Source organism: Bubalus bubalis, chromosome 2, assembly GCF_019923935.1.
Source record: "Bubalus bubalis isolate 160015118507 breed Murrah chromosome 2, NDDB_SH_1, whole genome shotgun sequence".
Classification (NCBI taxonomy): Eukaryota; Metazoa; Chordata; class Mammalia; order Artiodactyla; family Bovidae; genus Bubalus; species Bubalus bubalis.
This window is the reverse complement of record NC_059158.1, coordinates 80,497,653-80,523,403: the sequence shown is the minus strand read 5'-3', so window position 1 is coordinate 80,523,403 and position 25,751 is coordinate 80,497,653. Positions and strand designations below refer to the sequence as shown.

Genomic DNA, 25,751 nt, shown 5'->3' with positions numbered 1-25,751 from the left:
AGGGATTGAACCCAGGTCTCCCACACTTAACAGTTAATTCAAATCACTATTGGAGTTGGCTTACTGAACAGACTACTGGGATATGATGATTTTACCTTTGAATAATTGTTTCTGTGGTACTGAAGGTATTATCTATGGTATAAGTGATATGGGCATTCATTCCAGATCAAGCTGTTATAAGTAACCTGGAAGACTTCAAACAAAACAGGGGAAACTGTCTCATGCTACCAATGTGAAGACCCCTAGATCCATACAGTTCTCATCCCAAGAGCCACAAGAATCGACTTAGTGCTTTTCTGTGGATTTAACCCATACACTGCTTGTATTGTTCCTCTGAAATATTAGTGGCCTGGGAATAAGCTGTAATTGAAGACTGATGAGCCAGGTTGGGAAGTTATGACCATCAATAGCACCGTGAGTATGATTTCAGGGACTCCAGGTGGCAGATCATTGTCAGTGCCTTATCCTCTGACATGGCAATTAAGACATGTGAAGTTTCTAGGACAAGGCTTTAAAGAACTGAGAACACTGTCGTTCTGTTCTGATATTCACATCACTGCAGTTTCTGTGAATGCTAACAGAGTGAACTAGGGAAGAATAGGAAGCCTGTTAAGACTAAACATCCAACAGCAGAAAAGTGATTTCCTAAATGAAATATGTCAGTCATTGAAAATGAAGTGGTGTGAGAGCAGGTAATAGCATGCAAAAGTGTTGCTGCTGCTTGCCAAGTGGAGAAAAGCATATGAATATGTCCACATAACATCTTTCTATATTTATAAATGAAAATACATAAAATGCAAATAAAGAAAAGATCTACATCTGCTTGTCAACAGTGCTCATATCTGCTTGATAGTGTTATGGGTGAGTTTCATTTTCTTCTTTTTGTTTAGTTTGAGCCTCTAAATTTTCTATCTTGAGTATGCATCCTTTTTTTTTTTTGCTTCTGAAAACAAAAGCTTTCTCCAAAGCAATAAAGCTTTAAAATACACTGTTAGAAAGAGAAAAGCTAAGAAAATTAAGAGTAATAAGGCATTAGGCTAACAAGATTAAAGAAAAAAAAAAAGAAATTCTAATAGGATTATGTTCACCCCATAAAGTAACCAAAAGGCTATGACCAGTCTGCCTTTTTATAGATAACTTTTTTTTTTAAGAAACAAGAAATACTGTATCAAAAAATGGCGATAGACATTTACCATGCCGAAAAGGAAGTCATGGAGCATCTTAACTGTCCAGTAGACCATAGCATCCCTAACTGTGCCAAGAAGCTCCTAGTAATAACAGAATCAGTGAGTCACGTTATGTCTCTGTATTGAGATTCCCAAAGAAATAGAATGCAGTGAAGGCCGTGAGCCGTCCTGCAGTGAATCAATCTGAATAACCTCATCTAACGCAGTGTTTCCCACCCTTTAGCATCATACAACCCTAACAGTAATATATTGGAATACCTCTGGTTATATATAAGGCAGTACTTTGAAAAACCTCCTCCATTTAGGAGAATGCATTACTCATAGCAGAAATTTACTTATTCGATTAGCTCTCTGAGCCAAATGGAAAATAAATCATCTTGATTCCTGACAACTGCCACAATAACCATGCCCTGGAGCTCCCCAGAGACTAACGCTTCTTTGCTAGGTTTCTGAGACTGACATATGCCCAGGGAACGGGGGAGCACATTGCTGCTATTGTGCTTCATGCCTTGAAAACCTTCCAGTCATTAGAGGGTTATTCTTCACCCCACTCCTGTTACTCAGAGTGAAAATTATCCTCTTGAATCTGGCAACATATGGTCTCTATCAAGAATTTCCAAGCATATTAAAATCAACCTAACAATAGCTCTGAAAATAATTTTTTGGAAGGGCAATTTTGTCAGTGTAATGATGTCAGCTCCAAACTTTTCAATGAATATATTCTTATCAGTAGCTTGGATGTGACATGAGGTGAAGCATCTTGTTAGGGGATTTCATAGAAGAACGCAGCACAGTAGCGATTGCAAATAATGACTGTGGCCATGGTAACCCAAGGTGAAAAGCACTATTTGCATCACTTTATCACTCCTTAGAGATCCAATTTACACATGTTACTGCTGTAACTGGACAAGATAGATGTAATCACAAATGACCCACCACAACAGCAAGCCAGATAATTTATAAAAAATCAGTTCAGAAAGACATTCCAGAAAGAATAATTCAAGGATTTGACAGTTGACAACTTGTGGAAAACTTTGAAAAATATTCACCCAGAAAAGCTGCAAATTCTTTGTTTCCTGAATTTCTCTTAATGCAGAGTTACTGTCTGTATATATTTTATTGTCACCTACAGAAACTTTATCTTTTATCCAGAAATTTAATCTAGAATCATTATAACTAAGCCATGAGTGCAAGAATTCAGTCAGAAGCAAAAATTTGCCTTGAATGGCATAATGAAAAGGTCTACCATGGGAAAAGTTAACACTCAGACTACAAAGCACCTTCTTCTGTATCTTTACACATCACATAAATACTTGCTGTTGAATATAGTCCACTTATCTATGACACCTCAGCAAAGGGTTCTTGTTGATGCTCATGTTGGATGATAGATTACTGTTTATGGCTGTCTAGAAGCCATTTACTCAGCAGTTATTTATTTATCAACTATAGTATTTCTTGCACTGTGCTTTTATGCTTAGGCATAGTGATAGAGATAGACATAATAATGAGAGTAATAAAAATAGTGATAAAGCCAGATAAAATCTTTGCCCTTATAGAAGTTACAGTTTATCAAAGAGACGCAGTTACAAAACAATCAAAGAAACTGGTCTTTGGATTAAGGGGGTTTTCCATATGAAACAGTCAACCTAAAATACAATCAACAGTGAAGTTAGGAAAGTATATTGAAGAGGAAGAAATGATAAAAGGTATGGTGGAGAAGAAATATACTCCTGAGCAATGACTTCCTCTGCATTCTTAATTTTAACTACACTCTATCATGAATCCAAGAGTGTGCCATACTGGAGAGCTCGCTGTTCTCCAAACAAACCAAACAATTTAACACCTTTGTTTCTTTGCAAGTGCTTTCATCTTATCATTGAATGCCTCTGCCCCACAACCAGTGTTTCTTCTATTGAGATTCCATTAAAAAAAATTTTAATCTAAGTAAAATGTTGTCTCTTCCATTAATTTAACCCAGTGAGCCTCATCAACAGTTAACTACTTCAGTTAAGGTAGCATAACTAATTATTTATTTCTTCTAGATTATAATTAATATAGCTATGAGCTCCTTAAAGGTAGGGGATTTTCATTTCAATTTGTATACTTAATGTAACATTTATACATTTTAATCATGGAATTGTCACATATAATGAATAAGTGCAAACAAAAATACAATGGTCCTTTTCAGTAGCAAAAAAAGAAAGAAAAAAAAAAAAGGACAGAAAATAAGTTGTCAGCACGTCTCCAGACTCGAAAGTAGACACATGTATGATGCCATGTATAATTATATAAGTAAAATTAACACATCACAAAAAAAGACCCAAATGAATTTTCAGCAATTTTTGACAGTACATTTTTGGAGTGCTGTTTTTAAATGAAGGCTGTGTAGTTTTGTGAATTGACCTTGGAGAAAGGGGCACAAGAGAAATAAAGAAATAATCAGTTGTCATCCAGGATATTTTTTCCTAAGCAATATCACAATAAGAGGGCCAGGTGATATCTAGTCCACAAAGACACATACTATACATTCTTAGACAGCATGGAGAGGGAAAATAGAGTTTTTAAGTATATTCCTTAATTCAAAAGGCTGCACCTCACATGGGCAAAGCTCTGTAGCATTTCCCCAGATGAATACAGCAGGGACTGATTTATTTTGTGGTGGTTGGTAGTTCTCTCCAGCAAAACGTGAGTGGCCAACAATTAATAATAACAGAAATTAAAATGTATATGCCGTTTTAAAGCTTACCGCATCTTACAACCATGTACCTCTAATCAAAATTAGATTATCATTATCTCATTTTATACTTAAAGAAGTTGAATGATGTCTGGAGTTCTTTGTTACAGACAACAGAGTCCACTCTAACCAGGTTAAAGAGAAGGGAACTCGTCAAAGAGTATTAGGTAGTTCGTGGACTCTCCGGGAGGGCAAGACTCAGGTTTGGCTCCTAACCAGCCAGACAGCAGGGCCATGAACAACACAGCCCATACAGTGCCTGACAGTTATTTGGAGCGCTTTTAGGGGATGCATCAAGGCTGCCCCTGCCTCTGCCCACGCCTACGACGTTCACATTTGGAGGAAATTCCATCACAGTGATCCAGAAGAAACAACCTTGTCACTCCATGTGCCTTCCAGTCAATCCACATAACTAGGGAGCAGTTGCCATCTTATGGTGCTCACTCCTGCAGCTTTGTCTTGCCCAGAGGCTTCTGATTGGTGGAATTTAAGTCATATGCGTTTATCCTGGTTATAAAGGGACCTGGGAAGTGTAGTCTGGACTTCATCTTCTATTACAGATGACCTATTTCCTGGAAGAAAAGCTAAAGGGAGATTGGAATGGGAAATCAGTTAGCTGATCTACCAAATCTGCCATAAGTGGAGACTTGACTTGATTATAGTCATATAGCTAGTAAGTAACAGAGCTTCAGATGCCAGATCTTACACTCTCCATGAGATAAAAATGACTACTTCATTATGGTAAAGATGAGTAAGTAGCTCATCTGGCCTTCAGAGCTTAATTAAAATATCCCTTAAGAGCAACTATTTCCTTTTGACATTGAATTGCATGCGTTCTAAGCATCATTATTGGTTTAGTTTTCTAGATATCTAAATATTGTGAAGGGAGTAGCCTTGTAAATGGGGATGAGTCCTTCATCCTTTCTCCAGTTCTCATTAAAAAAATAATAACTACACATCTACATTATAAAATTAAGGATCTCAGGACCAGAAAGACCCTTAAAGCCATGTTAAGATTTATAGCACCTCTGAATCAGTTTTCCCTATTTCTCACATTAGTCCATGGATAATTTTTATATTACAGAAAATATGAAAACAAACTTTTAAAATCTGACTACCATGTAAAAAGTAAAATGCAGAATATACTGTCTGGACCCCCACATGACAATTTAATAGACTTGTGTTTAAATCCAGGTTTAATCACTAGCTATAAGATGCTGGTGGAGCAAGCTTAATCTCTTTGGGTCTTTTTCCTCTTGTATAAGATAGGAACAAGAATACCCATTTCTTTTTTTAAAAAAATATTCATTGATTTATGTGTGCCAGATCTTACTTGTGGCACATGGATCCTTAGTTGCAGCATGTGAAGTCTTTGTTGTAGCAAGTGAGATCTAGCTTCCTGACCTACGATTGAACCCAGGCTCCCTGCATGGGAAGCATGGAGTCTTCGCTACTGAAAATTGTTAGGAAGGTTTTATGTAAACTGTAGAGAACATGGTGTGAGTAGAGGTGGGGAAGCAATGGTGTGTCTTCTAAGTACCTCAACTAGATGAACAAATAGTTATTTGTAAAGCACTTAATATAGTCCTAGAAAATACTAAGCAATGACTACTGTTTAAAATATTATTTCAAAAGAATTACTTAAAGTGATCATTCTGATTTAACAAATCTTAATAATGATGTGCTCTGAGAATCTACCCACTCATGAAAACGGTATTAGTTTTGACTGAAGAAACATAATGTTCAATGGCAAGTGAAATTTTTTTCCAAGACTATTTTCTCTCCCAAATGACTGTTTCCAATTATACGTAAAGACCTTTCCTAAATCCTACTTTTGTAAAACTTTCAAACTGTCTGATGGGTTTTCAAATTATATAATAAAGGAAAAGGAAAGCAAATAGCTTGAAATCTCTTAGAAAAGTCACCGGTGCCATCTGTCTATGACTTACTGAAAAAATGACTATTAAAATGCAGTCCTTAAACAAAAAATAGCCTCAGAATTTCATGAAAAGTCATCTCTAATGGGCTTTGTATAAAGTAAAAACACGCTTTGAATAGGACTTTACAACATTTTAACAGTTTCAGAAACAGCCTGACATCTCAAATATAATGAAAAGTAAAACCTCTCATATATGTAGGTGGACAGGAAGCGCAGAATCATTTTTTACTTTTTGTTGTCATTAGCAAAACCTATCCTAGCCTGTTGAGTTTGTCTGTGGTGCAGACTTCCCTGTTTAAGAACTTGGACTAGGACACTTGCATTCTGAAATAAATTGTCTTAAGTGGAGGTTGGGGGAAGCAAAAGGCAGATGGAAAGCACATGTCTCCCTGCTTTGCTACAAATAAACAGTTCTGAAAATGGGAAGACAGAGAAAGTTGGTTCACCTTTCTGGTGAGAGCACTCTTGGAAGGTTGACAGCAGAAGCCTTTTCTCAAAAGAATGAGCTCCCCATGCTGAGGAGACTAAAAGGAGGCCCAGGGACTGGTTTGCAGAGTGTAAAGAGCAGACAGAGGAGGGGTGCAGAGGAGAAAACACAGAGGACCACCAGAAAGCTGAGCAGCGAGAAGGAAGGAATGAATAAGAAGGAAGCCGAGACAAAAGCTGAAAGTAGAGAGGGACCAAGAGTGCCAAAGGCAGCTGAGAGCGGGGAGGGTGGCACAGGGCATGCTGATAAATTGCAAGAGTTAAACAGATGAGGAAATCGAGGAAAACAGGGAAGAGCACTCATTTAGAGGCTCTGGATATGAAATGAAGGAGAAAAATATACTGCTAATTTAATGCGATGTCGGAGAAGGTTTTGCTGTCACTCTTGTCATTTTTTTAAGCAAAAGCAGATAAGCACTTCTGAAAACAAAATAGGAGCCAGTGGGAATGGAGAGGCTGAAAACACCAAATCTGGAAGAGTCCTTCACCAAATGGGCTGAGAAAACGTGGACTAGTGGCAGGATTTCCAATCACTGAGGATTAATGCAAATTTTTTTAAACACTATTTTTTTTTTTTTTTTTAATTTGGCTGCCCATGACATACAGGACCTTCTGTGTTACAACATGTGGGATCTAGTTCCCCAACCAGGGATCAAACCCAGTTCCCTGGCATTAGGAGCTCAAAGTCTTAGCTACTAGACCACCATGGAAGTTCTAGGATAATGCAGTTTTTAAATTAAGAGAGAGTTGTCCAGGGGATGGGGGTAGGTTTCCAAAGAGATTTCATGGCAGAGCTACAGTTAGAATCTTTTCATGTCGACTGTCAATCCTGTGCTTTGTCCAAGAGACAAACTATCTCAGTCTCTTTGATAATCAGACCTTACCCCGCAATATTTAAAGGCACAGGAGTCAAAAGAAAGATGACAGGCAACAGTGGGAGATTTATGCAGTAGGGAGAGAAAAAAGAGAAATGATACTCAAGTGAGAACTGAACCAAAAGCCCATGGGAAAGGTTAATATTCTAAACCCTGCCTATGGAATCCAAACTAGAGGAGTCAGATTCTAGAGCTATATAGGTAAAGCTGATTGTGGTGAAGAGTTCAACACGGCAGTAGAATGAAAATCGGCAGGCTGGGTGTCTAACCACTGGGGAAATAAGAATCGTCAGCGAAAAGGAACTTGTAAACAGAAGAAAATGTGTAGAAATGGAAATCTCAGGCATAAAAGAGTGTCTGGTGAGGATGAAGCTGAGCAAGGGTTTGGAGAACGAACTGTGGGAAGCAAGGCTGAGGACTGGCAGAGGCAAGGACTGTGAAGGACCAAGGCAGTTGACTGAGAAGGAGAATGAAAGAAACATCAGCACTTCCATCTGATTGGCCAGTCGGTACTAAATTAAGAATATTATAGGGCTTCCCTGGTAGTCCAGTAGTTGGGAGTCTGCCTGCCAATGCAGGGGACACAGGTTTGATCCTGTCCCAGGAAGATCCCACATGCTGCAGAACGATGAGGCCTGCGCACCTCAACCTGAGCCCACACACTCTAGAGCCCATTCTCCGCAAGGGAAACCACGGTAATGAGAAGCAACTAGAGAATAACTCCCACTTGCCGGGACTAGAGAAAGCAAGCTCACAGTATCGAAGACCCAATGCAGACAGAACTAAATTAAACAATAAGAATATTGTACACAAAACAGGATTTCAGAAACAGAAGTGAAAGTCAATCGTGTCTGACACTCTGCGACCCTATGGACTACACAGTCCATGGAATTCTCCAGACCAGAATACTGGAGTGGGTAGCTGTTCCCTTCTCCAGGGAATCTTCCCAACCCCAGGGACTGAAGCACATAGTTAAAAAGCTACTCTGCCAAAAAAAAGCTTCATTGTCACCCAGAGGTTCCTTTGGGTGACGATGGAACAATTCATAAAGCTGATTCTGATGGTGAAAGCTGGTTGTCTCTTAGTTGTATCACAGTGATGACTTACCATGTAAGAGTACATTTCCAATGTTGTTTTTCAGTTGCTAAGTTGTGTCCAACTCTTTGCAACCTCATGTACTGTAGCACGCTAGTCTCCTCTGTCCTCCACTATCTCCTGGAGTTTGCTCAAATTAATGTCCATTGAGTTGGTGATGCTATCTAACCATTTCATCCTCTGCTACCCCTTTCTCCTTTTACCTTCAATCTCTCTTAGCATCAAGGTCTTTTCCAATGAGTTGGCTGTTCACATCAGATGGTCAAAATATTGGAGCTTCAGCTTCAGCATCAGCCCTTCCACTGAATATTCAGGGTTGATTTCCTTTAGAATTGACTGGTTTGATCTCCCTGCAGTCCAAGGGACTCTCAAGAGTCTTCCCCAATACCACAGTTCAAAAGCATCAGTTAATTCTTCAGCACTTAGCCTTCTTTATGATCCAGTTCTCACATGACTACTGGAAAAACCATAGCTTTGACCATACGAACCTTTGTCGGCAAAGTGATGTCTCTGCTTCTTAATATGCTGTCAAGGTATGTCATAGCTTTCCTTCCAAGGAGCAAGCATCTGTTAATTTCATGGCTACAGTCATCATTTGCAGTGATTTAGGAGCCAAAGAAAATAAAATCTGTCACTGCTTCCACTTTTCCTCCTTGTATTTGCCATGAAGTAATGAGACCACAAGCCATGATCTTAGTTTTTTCAGTGTTGAGTTTTAAACCAGCTTTGTCACTCTCCTTTTTCACCTTTATCAAAAGGCTCTTTAGTTCCTCTTCACTTTCTGCTATTAGAGTGATAGCATCTACATATCTGAAAGTGAAAGAAAGTGTTTGTAGCTCAGTTGTGTCTGACTCTTTGCAACCCCATGGACTGTAGCCTGCCAGGCTCCTCTGTCCATGGAATTCTCCAGGCAAGAATATTGGAGTGGGCTGCCATTCCCTTCTCCAGGGGATCTTCTCAACCTGACCCTGGGATCGAACCTGGGTCTCCTGCATTGCAGCTGCCTGCAATGCAGGCAATGCAGCTGCCTGCAATGCAGGCAATGCAGCTGCAGATTCTTTACCATCTGAGACACCAGGGAAGCCCGTATCTGAGGTTGTTGATATTTTCAGTTTGTGGCCAGCTCATCTAGCCTGGCATTCTGCATGATGTACTCTACATAGAAGTTAAATAAGCAGGGTGACAGTATACAGCCTTAATGTACTCCTTTCCCAATTTGGAGCCAGTCCATTGCTCCATAGCTGGTTCTAACTGTTGTTTCTTGACCTCCGTAGAGGTTTCTCAGGAGACAGGCAAGATGGTCTAGTACACTCATCTCTTTAAGAACTGTCCAAAGTTTATTGTGATCCACACAGAGGCTTTCACGTAATCAATGAAGCAGAGCTCGGTATTTTTCTACCTTACTTTCTCCATGATCCAACGGATATTGGCAATTTGATCTCCGTTTTCTCTGCCTCTTCGAAACCCAGCTTGTACATCTGGAAGTTCTCAGTTCACCTACTGCTGAAGCCCAATTTGAAGGATTTTGAGATTACCTTGCTAGCATGTGAAATGAGTACAGTCGTGCAGTCGTTGAAACATTCTTTGGCATTGAACGTCTTTGGAATTGGAATGAAAACTGACCTTTTCCAGTTCTGTGGCCACTGCTGAGTTTTCCAAATTTGCTGACACTGACTGCAGCACTTTCCCAGCATCATCTTTAAGAATTTTAATTGCTCAGCGGGAATTCTATCACCTCCACTAGCTTTGTTCATTGTAATGCTTCCTAAGGCTCATTTGACTTCACACTCTAGGATGTCTGGCTGTAGGTGAGTAGCCACACCATCGTGATTATCGGGATCATGAAGATCTTTTTTGTATAGTTCTTCTGTGTATTCTTGCCACCTCTTCTTAATCTCTTCTGCTTCGGTTAGGTCTATACCATTTCTGTCCTTTATTGTGCCCATCCTTGCCTGAATTATTCCCTTGATATCTGCAGTTTTCTTGAGGAGATTTCTAGTCTTTCCATTCTGTTATTTTTCTCCATTTGTTTGCATTGTTCTTTTCTCCTTGCTATTCTCTGTATCTCCGCATTTAGCTGGGTATATCTTTCCCTTTCTCCCCTACCTTTCACTTCTCTGCTTTTCTCAGCTATTAGTAAAGCCTTCCTAGACAACCACTTTGCCTTCTTATTTTTCTTTTTCTTGGGGATGATTTTGGTCACCGCCTCCTGTACAATGTTACAAACCTCTGTCCATAGTTCTTCAGGCACTCTCTACCGGTTCTAATCCCTTGAATCTATTCATCACCTCCACTGTATAATCATAAGGGATTTGATCTAGGTCATACCTGAATGGCCTAGTGGTTTTTCCTATTTAAGACTGAGTTTTGCAATAAGGAGCTCATGATCTGAGCCACAGTCAGCTCCGGGTCTTGTTTTGACTGACTGTATAGACCTTCTTCATCTTTCCATTAGGTTCTAGTAAAAACCTTGACAACCCAATAAAGAAAAAAATCATGAATTTTGTATTGACTTTGTCTTAAGCATCTGGAAAAGAATCACGACATAGTCATTTCAGCCTATCTTCATGTACATAGAATATTAATTATGGCTATGTAAATGCTACTCAAAGGGCTAGTAAAATCTGGTAGATTTTTCATATTCTCAAGTCCTATTTGATAACATTTAATTCTATCTCACATTAGTGCCAATAGTAATACCCATAATGACATTCCCTCCAACTTGCAAACTTCCTCTCCCCCTCTTTTTTTTTCAAAAGTGCAAGACCTTTTTAATATAGGTATTATAAAATGACATTGAAACTTCTTACGAAAAGAATCATCTGGAAACACCAGGCTTTTGGGGGCAACAGCCAAGTAAGAAAATTGGTTTTGTACCACATACTCAAGATGCACTGACCGATCATTGCTCAGGAAACCTTTTCTAGGCAGTCCTCTCAGGATTCGTCTTTATCATGTTTATATTAACAGTCATGATACTTGTAATTCATGTAGCAGTCTTCAGCTTACAAATTACTTTCAAATAATTTTTGAAATTTGATCCTTAACACTGACCCTGAAAAGAATATCCAGATATTATCATTCTCACTGAACAGATGAGGAAACAAGGCAGAAAGATGCACTGAGTTCAGAACCAATGACTAAAACCTGGGAGTTGAGTCCAGCACCTCTAGCGCCGTAAGACTGCCTGCCTGGAGAATCATCTCCACTGACAGCATCTACATGAGATTATGTGGGGCTATTATATATTCCAGTGAAGTGATATGGCATAAAGGCGCATTCAATTTAGAAAAGGGGGGAAAGGAAAATAAAAATTGCAAATTCTCATCCACATATTATCAGTGGCTAGGGTACTTATATCTTTCTTTGAAATATGACCTAAAATAATATCATCTCTCTGTCATGAGCTATCTAAGAAATATTGCTCTTTAGACTTTGTAAATTTTAGATGGCAATACACTAACATCTTTCTAGCTTCTAAAAATACCCATTTTTGTCAGCTTCCCCCCAAAATAATGGGCCAAGTGAAAACTCTTTTTGGTATCACATAGCTCATCATTTTTAAATTCTCCCAGCTGCTGTTTATATTAGCAGGATGTCTTTCCTCGTGTGCTCTTCCAAATCTGTAATAAAACATCCCAGCGTTTCTTCTCCCAGTAGAGACGCCCTATCTGAGGCCCAACCAACCGCATTACCAGCCTCCCAGGCTCCTGTGATTAAATAAGTGATCGCTCTGCCCATCTTTAAAAATGTGTCTCATATGAGGCAGTCGAGACAGAATATCCATCACCGCAAAGGAAAGCCAAGCATTTATTTAAAATAATGAGATATCCTCATTTTCATTTTTCCCTGAGAGGATTGTAGCAATGTTTAAAATTTTCCTGAATTCTAGAACTAGGGCAACACATTGATTTGAAGAAAGCTATAATCTTCCCTTCTAATTTGAAGTGTACTTTCTCTGCAGTGAAATAGAGTGTAGCTTTCAGAATAGCAAGAGCCCTAAGCCCACACAAAGGCACCCTCATCCCAAGTACTCCTCTTTCAAGCTGGCCCCATTCTTCTCAGTGCAGGGATTTATAAAGGCCCTTTGCAATAAATTTCAAGGTATATTGAACTGAAGAAAGAAAGGTTCAAATAATTTCTTCCAGATTTGAGAAAGAAATGATTTTCAACTGCCAAGTCATGATGAATATTACCTTTTGCTTTCTGCCACATCCTCGTTGCAAATGATCTGTTGGCTAAGTTCAATTATGGGGTCTCCTTGAAAGGCTTCATAATTAATTTTTTTTTAAGGAACAAATTAGCTCTTTGTCTTCCTGAGGCAGAAGAGTCAGAACAGTTACAGTTACTACGAGCGTTCAGGGATTTCAGCTTGTGTGGCTATGCGGCCTTCCACGGCCAAGGAGGCTTACTTGAGAGAAAAGGCTAGGAGAGAAAGCCAGCCCTCTGTGATTTGGAAAGATAATAAGTTAGCAAGCTGTATAAGATAATGGTTTATGAAATTCTGCCTTCAAGGACCATTATCTGGTGTTAATAGTGCTTTATTTCTTCCTCTCCTGTGCTTATTTAGAGCATAATTATAAGAACGAGAGGAAGGGAGGGAGCATGGCATCAAGATAACCATTCACTAAATTAATGTAGCTGAGTCGACTCTCTGGCTTTTGGGGCTCGTTTATCAATTAGTTCTGTTGTGGTCTGAATTCTTGAATTTCCCCACAGAGCGAAGATTCTTTGATTTCACTGATTCACTGGCTGTGAGCAAAGTTATCTGAGATCAAAACACTTTTCAGAACGAATCTCTTACCTACTCACCACCGTGATGCATTGTACAGCCAGCTTCGCATTCATTTCAAGAGCATTTTATAAGCACTAGTATTTAGCCTTCTCTCTCTCTCTCTGAATTTGTCTTGTTTTCATTCCTCTATTTGAACTAATTACAAAAGGGCTTTTTTTCTTTTCAACTGGTTTATCTTTCTGCACCATGAATTTAAAGTTACTATGTAGATTTTAACATTAAGACCATTTTTGTACTCCTCCATGGCCTCTAAATATTCAAAATTTGTTCTGAAGAATAAAAATGCTGTTAATTTGAGGTGACACTGGAGAATTGTCCTTATTTTCTAGAAGCCAGATCAGTATTTCAAGAACTGTTGGCCCCCAAGCTTTTGGAAAATTCGCCACAGCCCTGACTTAGCTTTCTCAACTAATTAGTTTTTAAGGAAGGTTCCAGGGAAAGAGAAGTGGCAGGAACAAAAGGCTGCTTAAGTAAGATAAACAAATTGTGTCATATTCTTCACGTGCTCTTAACATATAATCTGAACTAGCTTTGTTTCTAATGTAAAAGCAAACCAAAGTTTGTGTCCCATTACACACGCATGTTTCATCCTCCTTTGAATGCTGTTAACAGTTACAAATCGTTCATCCTTTCAAAGTTAATTTACCAAAACCCAAGAATTCCTGTGCTTAAATCAAGAAAATAAAATGTGTGGAGTAGTGAATTCTTGTGGAGCAAAATATTTCATTTTCTTGCTACCCAGGAAAGTAGTTATGAATGGGATTATGTCTCTCCAAATAGACACACTGAAGTCCTAGCCCAGTGCCTCAGAAGGTGACCTTGTTTGGAAACAGTGTTTTTAAATGAAGTCATGAGGGTGAGCCCTAATTTAATATGACTAGTGTCCTTATAAAGGGGCTTCCCTGATGGCTCAGTGGGTAAAGAATCCGCCTGCAATGCAGGAGACACAGGTTCAATCCCTGGATCAGGAAGATCCCCTGCATGAGGAAATGGCAACACACTCCAGTGTCCTTGCCTGGAGAATCTCATGGACAGAGGAGCCTGGTGGGCTACATTCCAAAGGGTTGCCAGACATGACTGAGTATGAGCACAGACAATCCTTATAAAAAGGAGAAATTTGGACACAGAGACACAAACAAGCAGAACACCAAGGAAAGATGAAGGCAAAGATCTGGGTGATGCATTTACAACCCTGGGGCACCGAAGATGGCCAACAGTATGCCCAAAGGTAGGAGAGAGGCATGGGACAGATTTTCCCTCAGAGCCCTTGGAAGAAGTGAACCCAGCCAACATCTGTTCAGACTTCCAGCCTTTAGGACTGTGAAGCAATAAACGTACCTCATTTAAGTTCCTACTCTGTGTTTCTTTGTCACAGAATCCCTAGCCAATGAATACAGTAGCTAACCTACATCTCTAGGCATGTAGGACATTTGCAAGAGTGCGTGGAAAGGCCATAGCTGAGAAACATGAAGCCAAGAAAACCCAAAAAACAAGAGAAGGGCAGAGATCAAAAACCAAAAATATGTTCCTAAGAAAGCATTTATCCCAAAGAGCCAAGCAAAGAAAGAAAAACTTAGTAAAAGACTCAAGAACTGAATCAGAAATACTTGAGACCTTCTGTTCCCAACTCCACTGTCCCCCTCTTAGAGACTGACCAATCTAACCAAAGTAGCCCTGTCCCCTTGCAACTCTGTTCAGTCTCCATCCCCCACCGCTTCACTTTATTTGTAGCACAGCATGTATCTCTATCTGAATGTATTTTTTCCTTCATTTATCATGTGTTTAATATCTGCCTACCTCTCCTAGAAAGTAAGCTCTCCATCCATCTTACCATCTTAGAAAACAGAGCCCGGTGTCAGCAGGTAGGTGTTCAGTGCATCTCTGCTGAGCCAGTGAAGGAGCTGTTATATTCCTTAAGACAGAGGACATGAAAGCAGGCCATTTGCTGGGAGCCCTTACCCGTGGCAATGGCACCCCACTCCAGTACTGTTGCCTGGAAAATCCCATGGATGGAGGAGCCTGGTAGGCTGCAGTCCATGGGGTTGCACAAAGTCGGACATGACTGAAGCGACTTAGCAGCTTACCCGTGGGTGCAGGGCAGCTAAAATAATTGTGAAGCCAGCTCAGTGCTAACTGAGGTTTAGGAAGTCAGAGTTGACTTGTGCCTGCTTGAACTATGATGGAGGACATGAACGTGGCACCCAAACCATGCATACATCACCCAAGGGACACTACCCACTTGTTATTAGGACTGACCTCTGGCTATACAACAGAACTTTTCACAAATTCAGAGACTTAAAAACAATAAGTTATTCAAAATAACAGACTATCCAAGATGCAATTTCTAGGAGAAACATGTGCCTCTCAAATTGAAAATTCTGCCCCATTAACTTTCTGAAACGTGAAGGTGGATGGTTACAGAAGTTCTATGAATGAAGGTAACCTGTGATACAGAAAGGCCCTGGGGTGGGGGTGGGTGGGAATCTTTTAAATATTGTACTTAAATGTTTCTACATGGAGGGATTTGCATTTAATGGATGACAAGTTAATGTGTAGTCAGTCCTTGTAGTCTGTGTTAGTCGCTCAGTCATGTCCAACTCTCTGCAACCCCATGGACTGTAGCCCACCAGGCTCCTCTATCCATGGGATTTTCCAGGCAAGAGTACTGGAGTGGGTAGCTGTTCTCTTCTCCAGGGGATCCTCCCGACCCAGGGATTGAATCCAGGTCTCCTGCATTGCAGGCAGATTCTGTACCATTGGAGCCACGAGGGAAGGATGCTTAAAAGGAGTAACAAATATTATCTGTGCCACTTGCTATTTTACTTATACATTAAGGTGTCTGTTAAACAGGGATTTGCTTTGTTTTGTTTTGTTTCAATTTTGTAAAACTGAAGGAGCTCTCTGGAGGATTCTGCTCTCTGGAGGATTCCACTCACTCCTTCCCCAGAACTATTAAGCTGATGAATTTTCTTAACTTTTCAGTGGACTTTCAGCCTTGAGTTTTCCGGGAAGAAAATAGAGTTCTCTAGCAGGAAAATCTTTGCAGGCAATCCTACGTATTTAGAAGAATCGATCAATACATGTGCTTGGATCCCAAATCCTGAACCCATGGACTGACAGAAGCCCCTCGCCCCATTGGAACGTGCTGTTTATATCCCAATATCATCTGCTTGCCTAGCATTCTCTCCCCAGCAATTCAATACCTATAATGGATATGGAAGCAAAGCAGATGCTATTTTTGCCCTTATTTTACACCCAAGGCCACTGAGACACAGAAAACTACAGGGCAAGTTACTCAAGGAGTAAAACAAGAGTATCTGGTCCATTACCAACAACTTCATCCAACATACAGGAAATTACCCTTTAGACTTCAATGCACCAGGCTACTCTCTCCTCTCTTTATTTATATTACTCTTTCTGGTCCAGAGGCATATCTCTGTGCTTGCTTGACCACCTGGGAAATCTGTTTGGTTATGAGCAAAAAGGACATTTTTGAGCACCCCTTGCTGTGGGTCCACAGTATCCTTGGCTACTCCTTAGATTCTGGCTGATTTCTTTTCCCATTTCAAAGCCTCTCTTTTATGGGGGACCGAGATGTAGCACTGCGCCTACTTCTGTTCTTGTCTGAAAAAAACAAAAACTCAATAGAAAGAGTGATTCTTTCAGTGTGTGTGTTTTTGCAGGACTTCAGAGAAAAGAAACTACAGTGTTTCTGAACCTCTTCAACATCTACAGCTGGTACCCCTACCCCCAGCATCTTCACCTTCAATCTGCTCTTTGCAAATCAGAATTTTTTTGTTGATTGGGGAGCCCCACAGAACTGATGTGGTGTGATGTGTAGCAAACCAAAATGAATTAAGAAAAAAAAATTCAAGCGATGGACACACATCTAAGAAAATAAACCTGTGTCTCTGGGAGGACAGCAGCCCAAGATGCTCCTTTCCACCCTGGGCTTTCCTGTGCCAAGGATTTTGCCTGTGTCCTAACAGGCCTTAGGAAGCTTGGGGAGACTACTTACCTGGTCACTCACCTAATGTGTGGCCTTGAACAAGCTACTTAGTATCTCTGAGTTGCCATCCCCTCATCTGTAAAATGGAGAAAATCCCTCTCTTGGAACACTGTGAGCAAGAAAGTTCTGTGAAATCCATGACATCAAATGCAGCACACAGCACAGTGCCTGGTGTACTGTGCGCTGTGCTTAGTCACTCAGTCGTGTCCAGCCCTTTGCGACCCCATGGACTGAAGCCCACCAGGCTCCTCTGACCATTGGATTCTCCAGGCAAGAATACTGGAGGGGGTTGTCATGCCCTTCTCCAGGGGATCTTCCCAACCCAGAGATTGAACCCCAGTCTCCCACATGGCAGGTGGATTCTTTACCATCTGACCCACCAGGGAAGCCCAAGAATACTGAAGTGGGTAGCCTAACTCCTCTCTAGGGGATCTACCTGACCGAGGAATCAAACTGGGGTCTCCTACATTGCAGGCAGATTCTTTACCAGCTGAGCTACCAGGGAAGACCAAAGTAAGTGAAATTGTTAGTCGCTGAGTCGAGTCTGGCTCTTTGCAACCCCCTGGCTCCTCCGTCTATGGAATTCTCCAGGCAAGAATACCAGAGTGGGTAGCTGTTCCCTTCTCCAGGGGATCTTCCTGACCCACGAATCAAACCCAGGTCTCCCACATTGCAGGCAGATTCTTTGCCATCTTGAGAAGCCACCAGAGAGGCCCCTGGTGCACTATATATATTTTTAAATGAGACCTGCAGTAACAGTGGCAAGAAGCATCATGTTTGTTAGCTGAATAGGGAAGAATGCTCATTCTTCTATGAAAATGTTTGTAAATATATGTACTCACTTCATGCTCTCGCCTATTCCTCTTCTGTTTCTCCCTCTGTTAGCTCTTTTTAAATTGCTCAGGTACCTATATTTATGGAGTCTCTTCTGCTAGAAAATCTTACCAGAAAGTTACCAGATAAAATGAATTTTCACTTATTCTTCTGGGGCATAGAACTATGGGAGATAGATATCCTTTATGTGGAGGAATGAATTGCTCTTGAAAATCAGTGCACAGGATTTGGGGAAGGTAAAAATCCTCCTTTACACCCTTTAGACTGCAAAGATGGGTAACCAGATACTTAGCTCAAACAGTTTCTGAGTGCCACTCACCATCTGCCCCCTGCCTGTCTCTGTAAGTACCACCTCCATCACCGTCTCCTCTTCCTTTACAGTCCTGGCACATGACAGGCTCTCTCACTTTTTGACTTGGCATATGCTGTTCCCTCTGCCTAAAATGCCCAACCCTCATCCAGATAATTCCTAGATGTCCTTGAAGATTCAGCCTGGATAGCTTTTCTGAGCTTTCCTTGCCATTGTTCCCAAGGCAACCTCTTTGTTAAACTCTGGGAGGGGATGGAGGAGTGGGATTGATTTTGCAGTATAAGGAGAATGGTGCCCTTTGGAGCAGAACTCTGCACATTCTGCAGGACCATCCCTAGGTCTCCCAGGCCCAGCCCAGCTGTCCTGTGTACTCCATTTGCCTTATGATGAAAATGTTTATCCCACTGTTCTAATCATAATCATTTACTTGAGGTCTTTCCTCCTGGATTATGAGTTCCTTGAGGAGGCGTTTGGGTTCTATTTCTGTTTCTCCAGCATGTCACACGCCCCATTCTTAACCCACCCCTCCATTGATAGCTTGATTAGTGACTCCAGAAGAGAACTGGATAGAAGCCTCTTCCAGTTGATGCTTTTGGGTAGTCCCTTAACAGCTCAATGATAGGTGGCTCACAGTTTAATAGAAAAGTATGAAAGGTGACAAGGGCTTATATCATCATATATGATGATAAAGGCAAGCTCCTAAGAATCAGATCCTAGGCTAGGACAGTGGTGGAGAAAGTTTGGTTTCTAGTCCCGTCTTGAGACTCACTCACATCCCTGTGGCATTCAAATGGAGGCGATGTCTGTATATCCCAAGGTGAGAAGTCCTTTACTAAATTCTCTATTGCTGATTTCTCTCACTTCCTTTGACTTACTGCTTAAAGTTTCAAAGCTTGTTGTACTTCTCACCCTTTTTTTTTTTTTTTTTTTAAATCACCTTCAGTGCAACTTAGAGCAGAAATTCCCTCCAGAAGGCCAGGGATACTGGAGCCTATGTTTACAGAGTGTTTAATATGGGTTGGATGGAGGTGTGACTGTGCCTGGAGTCATGCTGCTTGAAGCCATTCTGATGTTCATTTAGTTAGAACCATAACTACACTGAGTTATTGCTGGCCTCATACGTATCATATACTCACAGCAGTGCTTGGCGTAGACAAGAAGGTGTGTGTTGCCTCCCCTGTTGCCCATCAGGTCTTTTCATTTCATTATCACTATTGTGCTTGGAAAAATGATTTTCAGTCTATAATCCCAGTTCAGTTCAGTTCAGTTGCTCAGTTGTGTCCGACTCTTTGTGACCCCATGAATTGCAGCATGCCAGGGCTCCCTGTCCATCACCAACTCCTGGAGTTCACTCAAACTCACATCCATCGAGTCGGTGATGCCATCCAGCCATCTCATCCTCTGTTGTCCCCTTCTCCTCCTGCCTGAGTTCTTTCAATACAGTCTATACATCCAAGAGCACAGTTTTCTTTGAAGCAGACTTTGGTGAAACTGATTTCCATTATTTGCTGTCTCTGTTTTCCAAGACACATTTTGCTCTAACCAAGAAGGAAGAGATGATTATTTACATGAATGGATGTTGTAACCTGGCATATATTTATAACTGACATGCTAGCAGCTGAAGGTCTAGAAGGGATTAGGCTTCTGAAGGGCAACATTTTAATTTGAACACCAGTTAAAGAGTTCTGCCACATCACTGAATTTCTGGCCCCCAGGCTCCATGGTCTCTCTTACACTCCCACTGTGTTTATAGGCAAGTGTAACTAAGTAAAAAGAATTACAAAGGAGACGGTATAATTTCACCAAGGAGACGTAAGGGTGAATTGTTAAAAACCACAAAAAGCGGTACCATTTAGATCAGCTCCAAAATGAATGTTGCTCACTGTCTGGAGGTCACTAGGGCCATGGTCTCTGTGCATGAGGAGTAAGGATATTCTCTGTATGAAGTGTCATAGAAAGAATGAGGAAGTAATATTTGTGAGACCCAAAGAAAGGGGAAAGTGAGGAAAAGTTGGGAATGACTTCTAAAAGGCAAAGGCAAGGGAGATACTATCAGCTGAGATTTTCTAGTGGTAATCGATGCATTTTCAAGAATGGACCTAGAGAAAGCAAGGAGGTGTTGAGATTAGCCTCATCAGAATGATTACTTCATCAGAGTCAAACAAACAATAACTTAGACTTGAGAAAATACGAGACTGTGTGTGAGACTTCCCTGGTTAGAAGAAGACTTTATCATCAAAAAGTATTTAACTGCAAAGAAGGCCTCTTGTGAAGAGGGAATCTTTTATGACAATTACGAATATTCTGTTTCCTTCACGTTCATCTTTAGTTTATAATCTATAGTATATTTGCTAATGCCACGGAGGTATGAATATCCATAAACACCTTCCAGCAAGGAAAGAAAGGTAGAATGCCTGTGTCAGGGAGTTTTCAATACTGATGGAAATGCATGCCTACGTTTATTTTGATCAGCATGGGTCATTCTTACAGGCTCATTATGTTTATTTGAGGATGTGAAATGACTAAATCTGAACGACAACTGTACTTTATTGGTTTTGCAGAGTTTAGAGGAAGATTGATGAGGCATGGACCCTTGCTTCAGGTTTGGAGGAAAGTAGACTAAATACAGAGATGCCAGACAGCCACTGAGACCCATGGACAATCCTGCACTCACGCTGATCTGTCGAACTTTAAAAGTTCCTAGTAATATGCAACCTTTGCCAAACGAAAAGAAACTGATGCCAAGAAGGCATACTCTTCAATATTGGGAATAGACGTGCTCTCAGGACAATGGCTTCGAAGGTCTCCTGTTTGTACGTTTTGACCGTGGTGTGCTGGGCCAGCGCTCTCTGGTACTTGAGCGTAACTCGCCCTACTTCCTCCTACACGGGCTCCAAGCCATTCAGCCATCTGACGGTTGCAAGGAAAAACTTCACCTTTGGCAACATAAGAACTCGACCTATAAACCCCCATTCTTTTGAATTTCTGATAAACGAGCCCACCAAATGTGAGAAAAACATTCCTTTCCTTGTCATCCTCATCAGCACCACCCATAAAGAGTTCGATGCCCGCCAGGCGATCCGAGAGACCTGGGGGGACGAGAACAACTTCAAAGGGATCAAGATAGCCACCCTGTTCCTCCTGGGCAAGAACGCCGATCCCGTTCTCAACCAGATGGTGGAGCAAGAGAGCCAAATCTTTCACGACATCATCGTGGAGGACTTCATTGATTCCTACCATAACCTTACCCTCAAAACCTTGATGGGGATGAGATGGGTGGCCACTTTTTGTGCGAAAGCCAAGTATGTCATGAAAACAGACAGCGACATTTTTGTCAACATGGACAACCTTATTTACAAACTCTTAAAACCCTCCACCAAGCCACGAAGAAGGTATTTTACCGGCTATGTCATCAACGGAGGGCCCATCCGAGATGTCCGCAGTAAGTGGTATATGCCCAGGGATTTGTACCCTGACAGCAACTACCCGCCCTTCTGCTCGGGGACCGGCTATATCTTTTCAGCTGATGTGGCTGAGCTCATTTACAAGACCTCACTCCACACCAGGCTGCTTCACCTGGAGGATGTGTATGTGGGACTGTGTCTTCGAAAGCTGGGCATCCATCCTTTCCAGAACAGTGGCTTCAATCACTGGAAAATGGCCTATAGTTTGTGTAGGTACCGCCGAGTGATCACCGTGCATCAGATCTCTCCAGAAGAAATGCACAGAATCTGGAATGACATGTCAAGCAAGAAACATCTCAGATGTTAGGATTTTTACCAATGTAAATATGTGTTTCTTTTCTTTTTTAAGAGATGAGGCTTAGGGTGTAGGTATTTTACGGTGTCACCAAGGGAAATGAACTGGTGAAGGGGTTTATAAAAAGTATTTTTCTTCCCAATCCTAGTTCCTTTTTTGAATCGCCAATTTCCACATGTTAAGCTATGCTCATAGAAATAATACATGGGTTTACAAGGCCAGATTTCATTCTCAGGTCCTAAGGTACTGCATTCATCTCAAAAAGCAACTTCCTAACAAAGGCTAGGATTTACATACTGTGCATCTGAGATAAAAAAAAAAAAATCTGGTTCTGGGAAACTGGAACTCATTGTAATGTCTTCATATTCTTTCTGCAAAAGTAAATAACACTTAATCAAAAACAATTCAGAAACAGCACAGTCAGGGAGACACACTGGATGTGATGATTCATACTGCATGTGGTGTTACGTTGAACTTTTACATATATTGCCATGGAATGTGTACAGTATTTCCAGTTCCACCAAGAAATGAACTTAGTACTGGTAGGGAGGCTGCAGTTAAGTAAAATGGAAATTTATACTTGAGAATCAAATATTCTCTCTGTTTGGAAGACAACTCTGCTTGCTGATCCAAGGATTAAACCTGGTCAGCAGGTAGAATGTATATAAAATGCTACTTAATAAATAAACAGGAGATTTGTTTTTGCTCTTTCAGAACAAACATTACCTGGTGCCTCCAAGGAGACTTTGCCAAATGTAATTTCACCTGCTTCCTTCCGTACAATGTCACTAAATACCTTTTACAGTTTCTGGTTCAGACAGGCACATGTGTAGAAATGTCGGTAGGAGGCCAGAAGGATGATAAATGACACAGAGAAAAAATAGAAATTTACATGTGCATTATAATTAGCATGAGCTTAGCACTGGTGTCAAATGCCCCTTCCATACATTTGCAAAGCTCATGAAAAAATATTTGAAGAAGGAGCAATGTTACTGAAGGCTTTAGGTCTAGTGTTGATAGATGCAATCTCTTTAACATCCGATACATTCAAGTATCTCTAACAGCAATGCTGTTCAGGGGTATTCTGGAAGCTCTGTGATTGAGGATTATGGGAAGGAAGGGTGGGGAAGCTTGAGTTCAGGTTCTATGGCGGCCATCATGTGAATCATGTAAGCCTGCAACCTCACTTTGCTGTGCTTCCATACGCTCATTTATAAAACAGCTGGAAAAAACACCTACCTTACAGGTGCTGTGAGAGCAAATTGCATTTGCTAAATTTTTGGGGATCCTTAGTTTTAAAGGTGCTACTTAAAGCAGTGTATCATGCATTATGCTAAATGTTAAAATAACTACATAATTGCCATGATGGTCATCAGTAGTAGTAACATCATTGTAGTATAATATCTGCCAAAATACAGATCAAATATAACTATTAGTGCACCTGATTCTTCTAAGACTGACTTTTCCTTGAATATGTTAGGTGCTTGGGAAGGCTTCGATTTCTCTGTCATTTCTTCTGGTTTCAATGAATAAGTTATTACTTCAGTGCATTGCCTTGATATCCCAGGATGCTGACAGGAAAGGCAGCTGCCTTTCTTAAGGGAGGAGCCTCTGGCTGTGGGTACATTACAGTCACTGAAGCACACGCTTTGCAAAATGTATCACATCCAGTTAGATCTCGGGAAACATTTGGTCTGGGTTCTCAGTAAGAACTTTGAAGCCTGGCAGAGGTAGTCCACCTCTGGCAGAAGAATAGACACTCAGCAAATCCACACATTGCACATTTCCAGCACTCATTAGAAAACTTCTGTTTGCTTCCATTCAAAGAAAGCGCCACAACTGAAAGAGTATACCTTTTTTTTAAACCTGCCCTTTGCAAGCCCCTCTAGGAGTTGATAGCAAATAAGCAGATGAAATGTACAAATGGAAATCAAGGCTTATTTCTTGAAAACACTGAATCTCTCGTCTCCAGCCCAAGAGAACCTAATAGGAGACAGACCTTCCTGTCCCTTAATACATCTTCATCTCAAGTCAGCAGGACCGCTGAGTTTGATTAGATAATAACATTAGGTAGCCTGGAGAAAAATGGATCAGCACAAGGCGAGCCACCCTCAAACCTCCAACTCGCAACTGCTGTGAGTTCCAATCGCTGGAAAAGTCTCACAACTCTGAACTTAGTTTGCCTGTCCATCATGTAGTCGAATCAAGGCCCAGTCTTATGCCAACGTCTTGCGTTTACCTTGTGCTCAGTCGAGCCACCTTCAGTGTCAAGGAACTGCACATTATAAACATCACATGTATACATCTGTGGGTCACTTATAAGTGTGTGTGAGTACATTATGAATAGAGCCCTAGTCTTGAAAAGGAGCAAAAGTCGAGAATCATGTCTTAAAGAACTATTTCCTAACTTTTTTATGCTAAGTAATACCCATGTGACAAACATGTAAATATTCATCAAAAACCATATGTATATATTTTTAAAGGCATTTTTTTTTTCTTCTTCCCAGCTGTATGTATTGCTAGAATCTGCTTGCTATGTACATTTCCTTCTGCATGGAACTTGGTGAGGCAAGGTCATTTGTCCAGTTTCAATAGCCTAAAGCATGGTTGCCCTTTGTTTTTTGAATGTTCCAAAAATGTTTAAATCAAGTGATCGGGAAAAAGCTCTAATTTTCTACTTTTGCTAATTTTATGACACTGGCCAAATTAGTATTAGTTAACAAATCAATGATTTGTTAAGCCATTTTTAAACTTATTATTATTTCTTTGACATAAAATAGTGTTTCAGACAGCATTTTACCAGAAGTCAATTCAGACAATTTTAGGAAAACCTTCTGACTGTCCCCCCACTTGTTTTGTTCATTATGCATCAGATAACAAAAGATATCAATACTTCATGTCTATACTCTTAAATTTTCATTAAAAATTTTTTTTGGGGGGGAAAAGTCTGTCTTTGGTGGCTAGTTTGCGTGGCTTTGTGTCTTCTTATATTGGAGCAAATGTCAGTTTCAATATATATTATTGTATTTTTAAAAATCAAAATCAAAAAATGAAGATAATTTTCAATTTGAAATAAATTCAGAAGAACAAAACCCCTTTGTGTGACATGACATGGGGAAAAGAAACTCTTTACAGAGAAGCTAAGGAAGGAGTTTTTCAATCAAATTTCTTCTATTAAAAGACTGAAATATTTCCATAAAACATCTGGGATTCATTTTCTACCTTTCCTAATATGTGGGTTTAGGGGGGAATTGATTATGTAATTTCTTCTGTAAAGGTGAAGATAGTTTTTATAAGCAACAAAGTAACTTGTGAATGAAAGAAGTAATTTACTAGAAACGCTTGTTGATGATAATTGACATTTAGGTACGTCGTTATATATGAATGATTGTATTTATGTATTTATTTGTCAAAATTGTACATACTGTTTCACCAAATGTAATTGTCTGTAAAAGTGCACTCTCCAGTTTTGTAGTACAACTTAGGGTTACATGGGTTGCCAATCAAGCTGCTAATCAGAATACTATTTTTTGTATCAGTGTTATAAAACTGAAAAATAGATGCTGAAAATGTCTTTACATTCAGTTTCTTCACCTTCCTTATGAAATGTAAATTGTTGATTGAGAGCACGATGCTAATGTATAAGCCCATCTGTCATGAGGAAGATTATGGCTCCATAAAGCTGATTTTTTAAACCATGGGGACAAATAAACAGAAGCAGAACAGAC

The 25,751-nt window shown here is 40.4% G+C and overlaps 1 protein-coding gene and 1 long non-coding RNA gene across 10 annotated transcripts in view; one reads left to right on the top strand and one right to left on the bottom strand.

Annotated features, from left to right (window-relative positions):
• Positions 1 to 25,751, top strand: part of B3GALT1 (beta-1,3-galactosyltransferase 1) — a 570,539-nt gene extending 544,788 nt beyond the window's left edge. For 7 of the 9 annotated variants that reach the window (XM_025261083.3, XM_025261075.3, XM_044934380.2 and 4 more), the window contains one exon: positions 20,826 to 25,751. In XM_025261083.3, coding sequence (XP_025116868.1) covers positions 21,055 to 22,035 — 981 coding nt within the window. In that variant the 5' untranslated portion in view covers positions 20,826 to 21,054 and the 3' untranslated portion in view covers positions 22,036 to 25,751. Of the gene's footprint in view, positions 1 to 13,035; positions 13,259 to 14,195; positions 14,974 to 20,825 lie in introns of those variants that run through there. The other 2 variants (XM_025261138.3, XR_006547559.2) reach the window with 2 other exon arrangements.
• On the bottom strand, positions 4,085 to 13,027 carry LOC123331073. Its single transcript, XR_006547563.2, has 2 exons — positions 12,513 to 13,027; positions 4,085 to 4,505 (listed from the first exon to the last, which is right to left on the bottom strand). It is a non-coding gene; the product is annotated as an uncharacterized LOC123331073 (long non-coding RNA).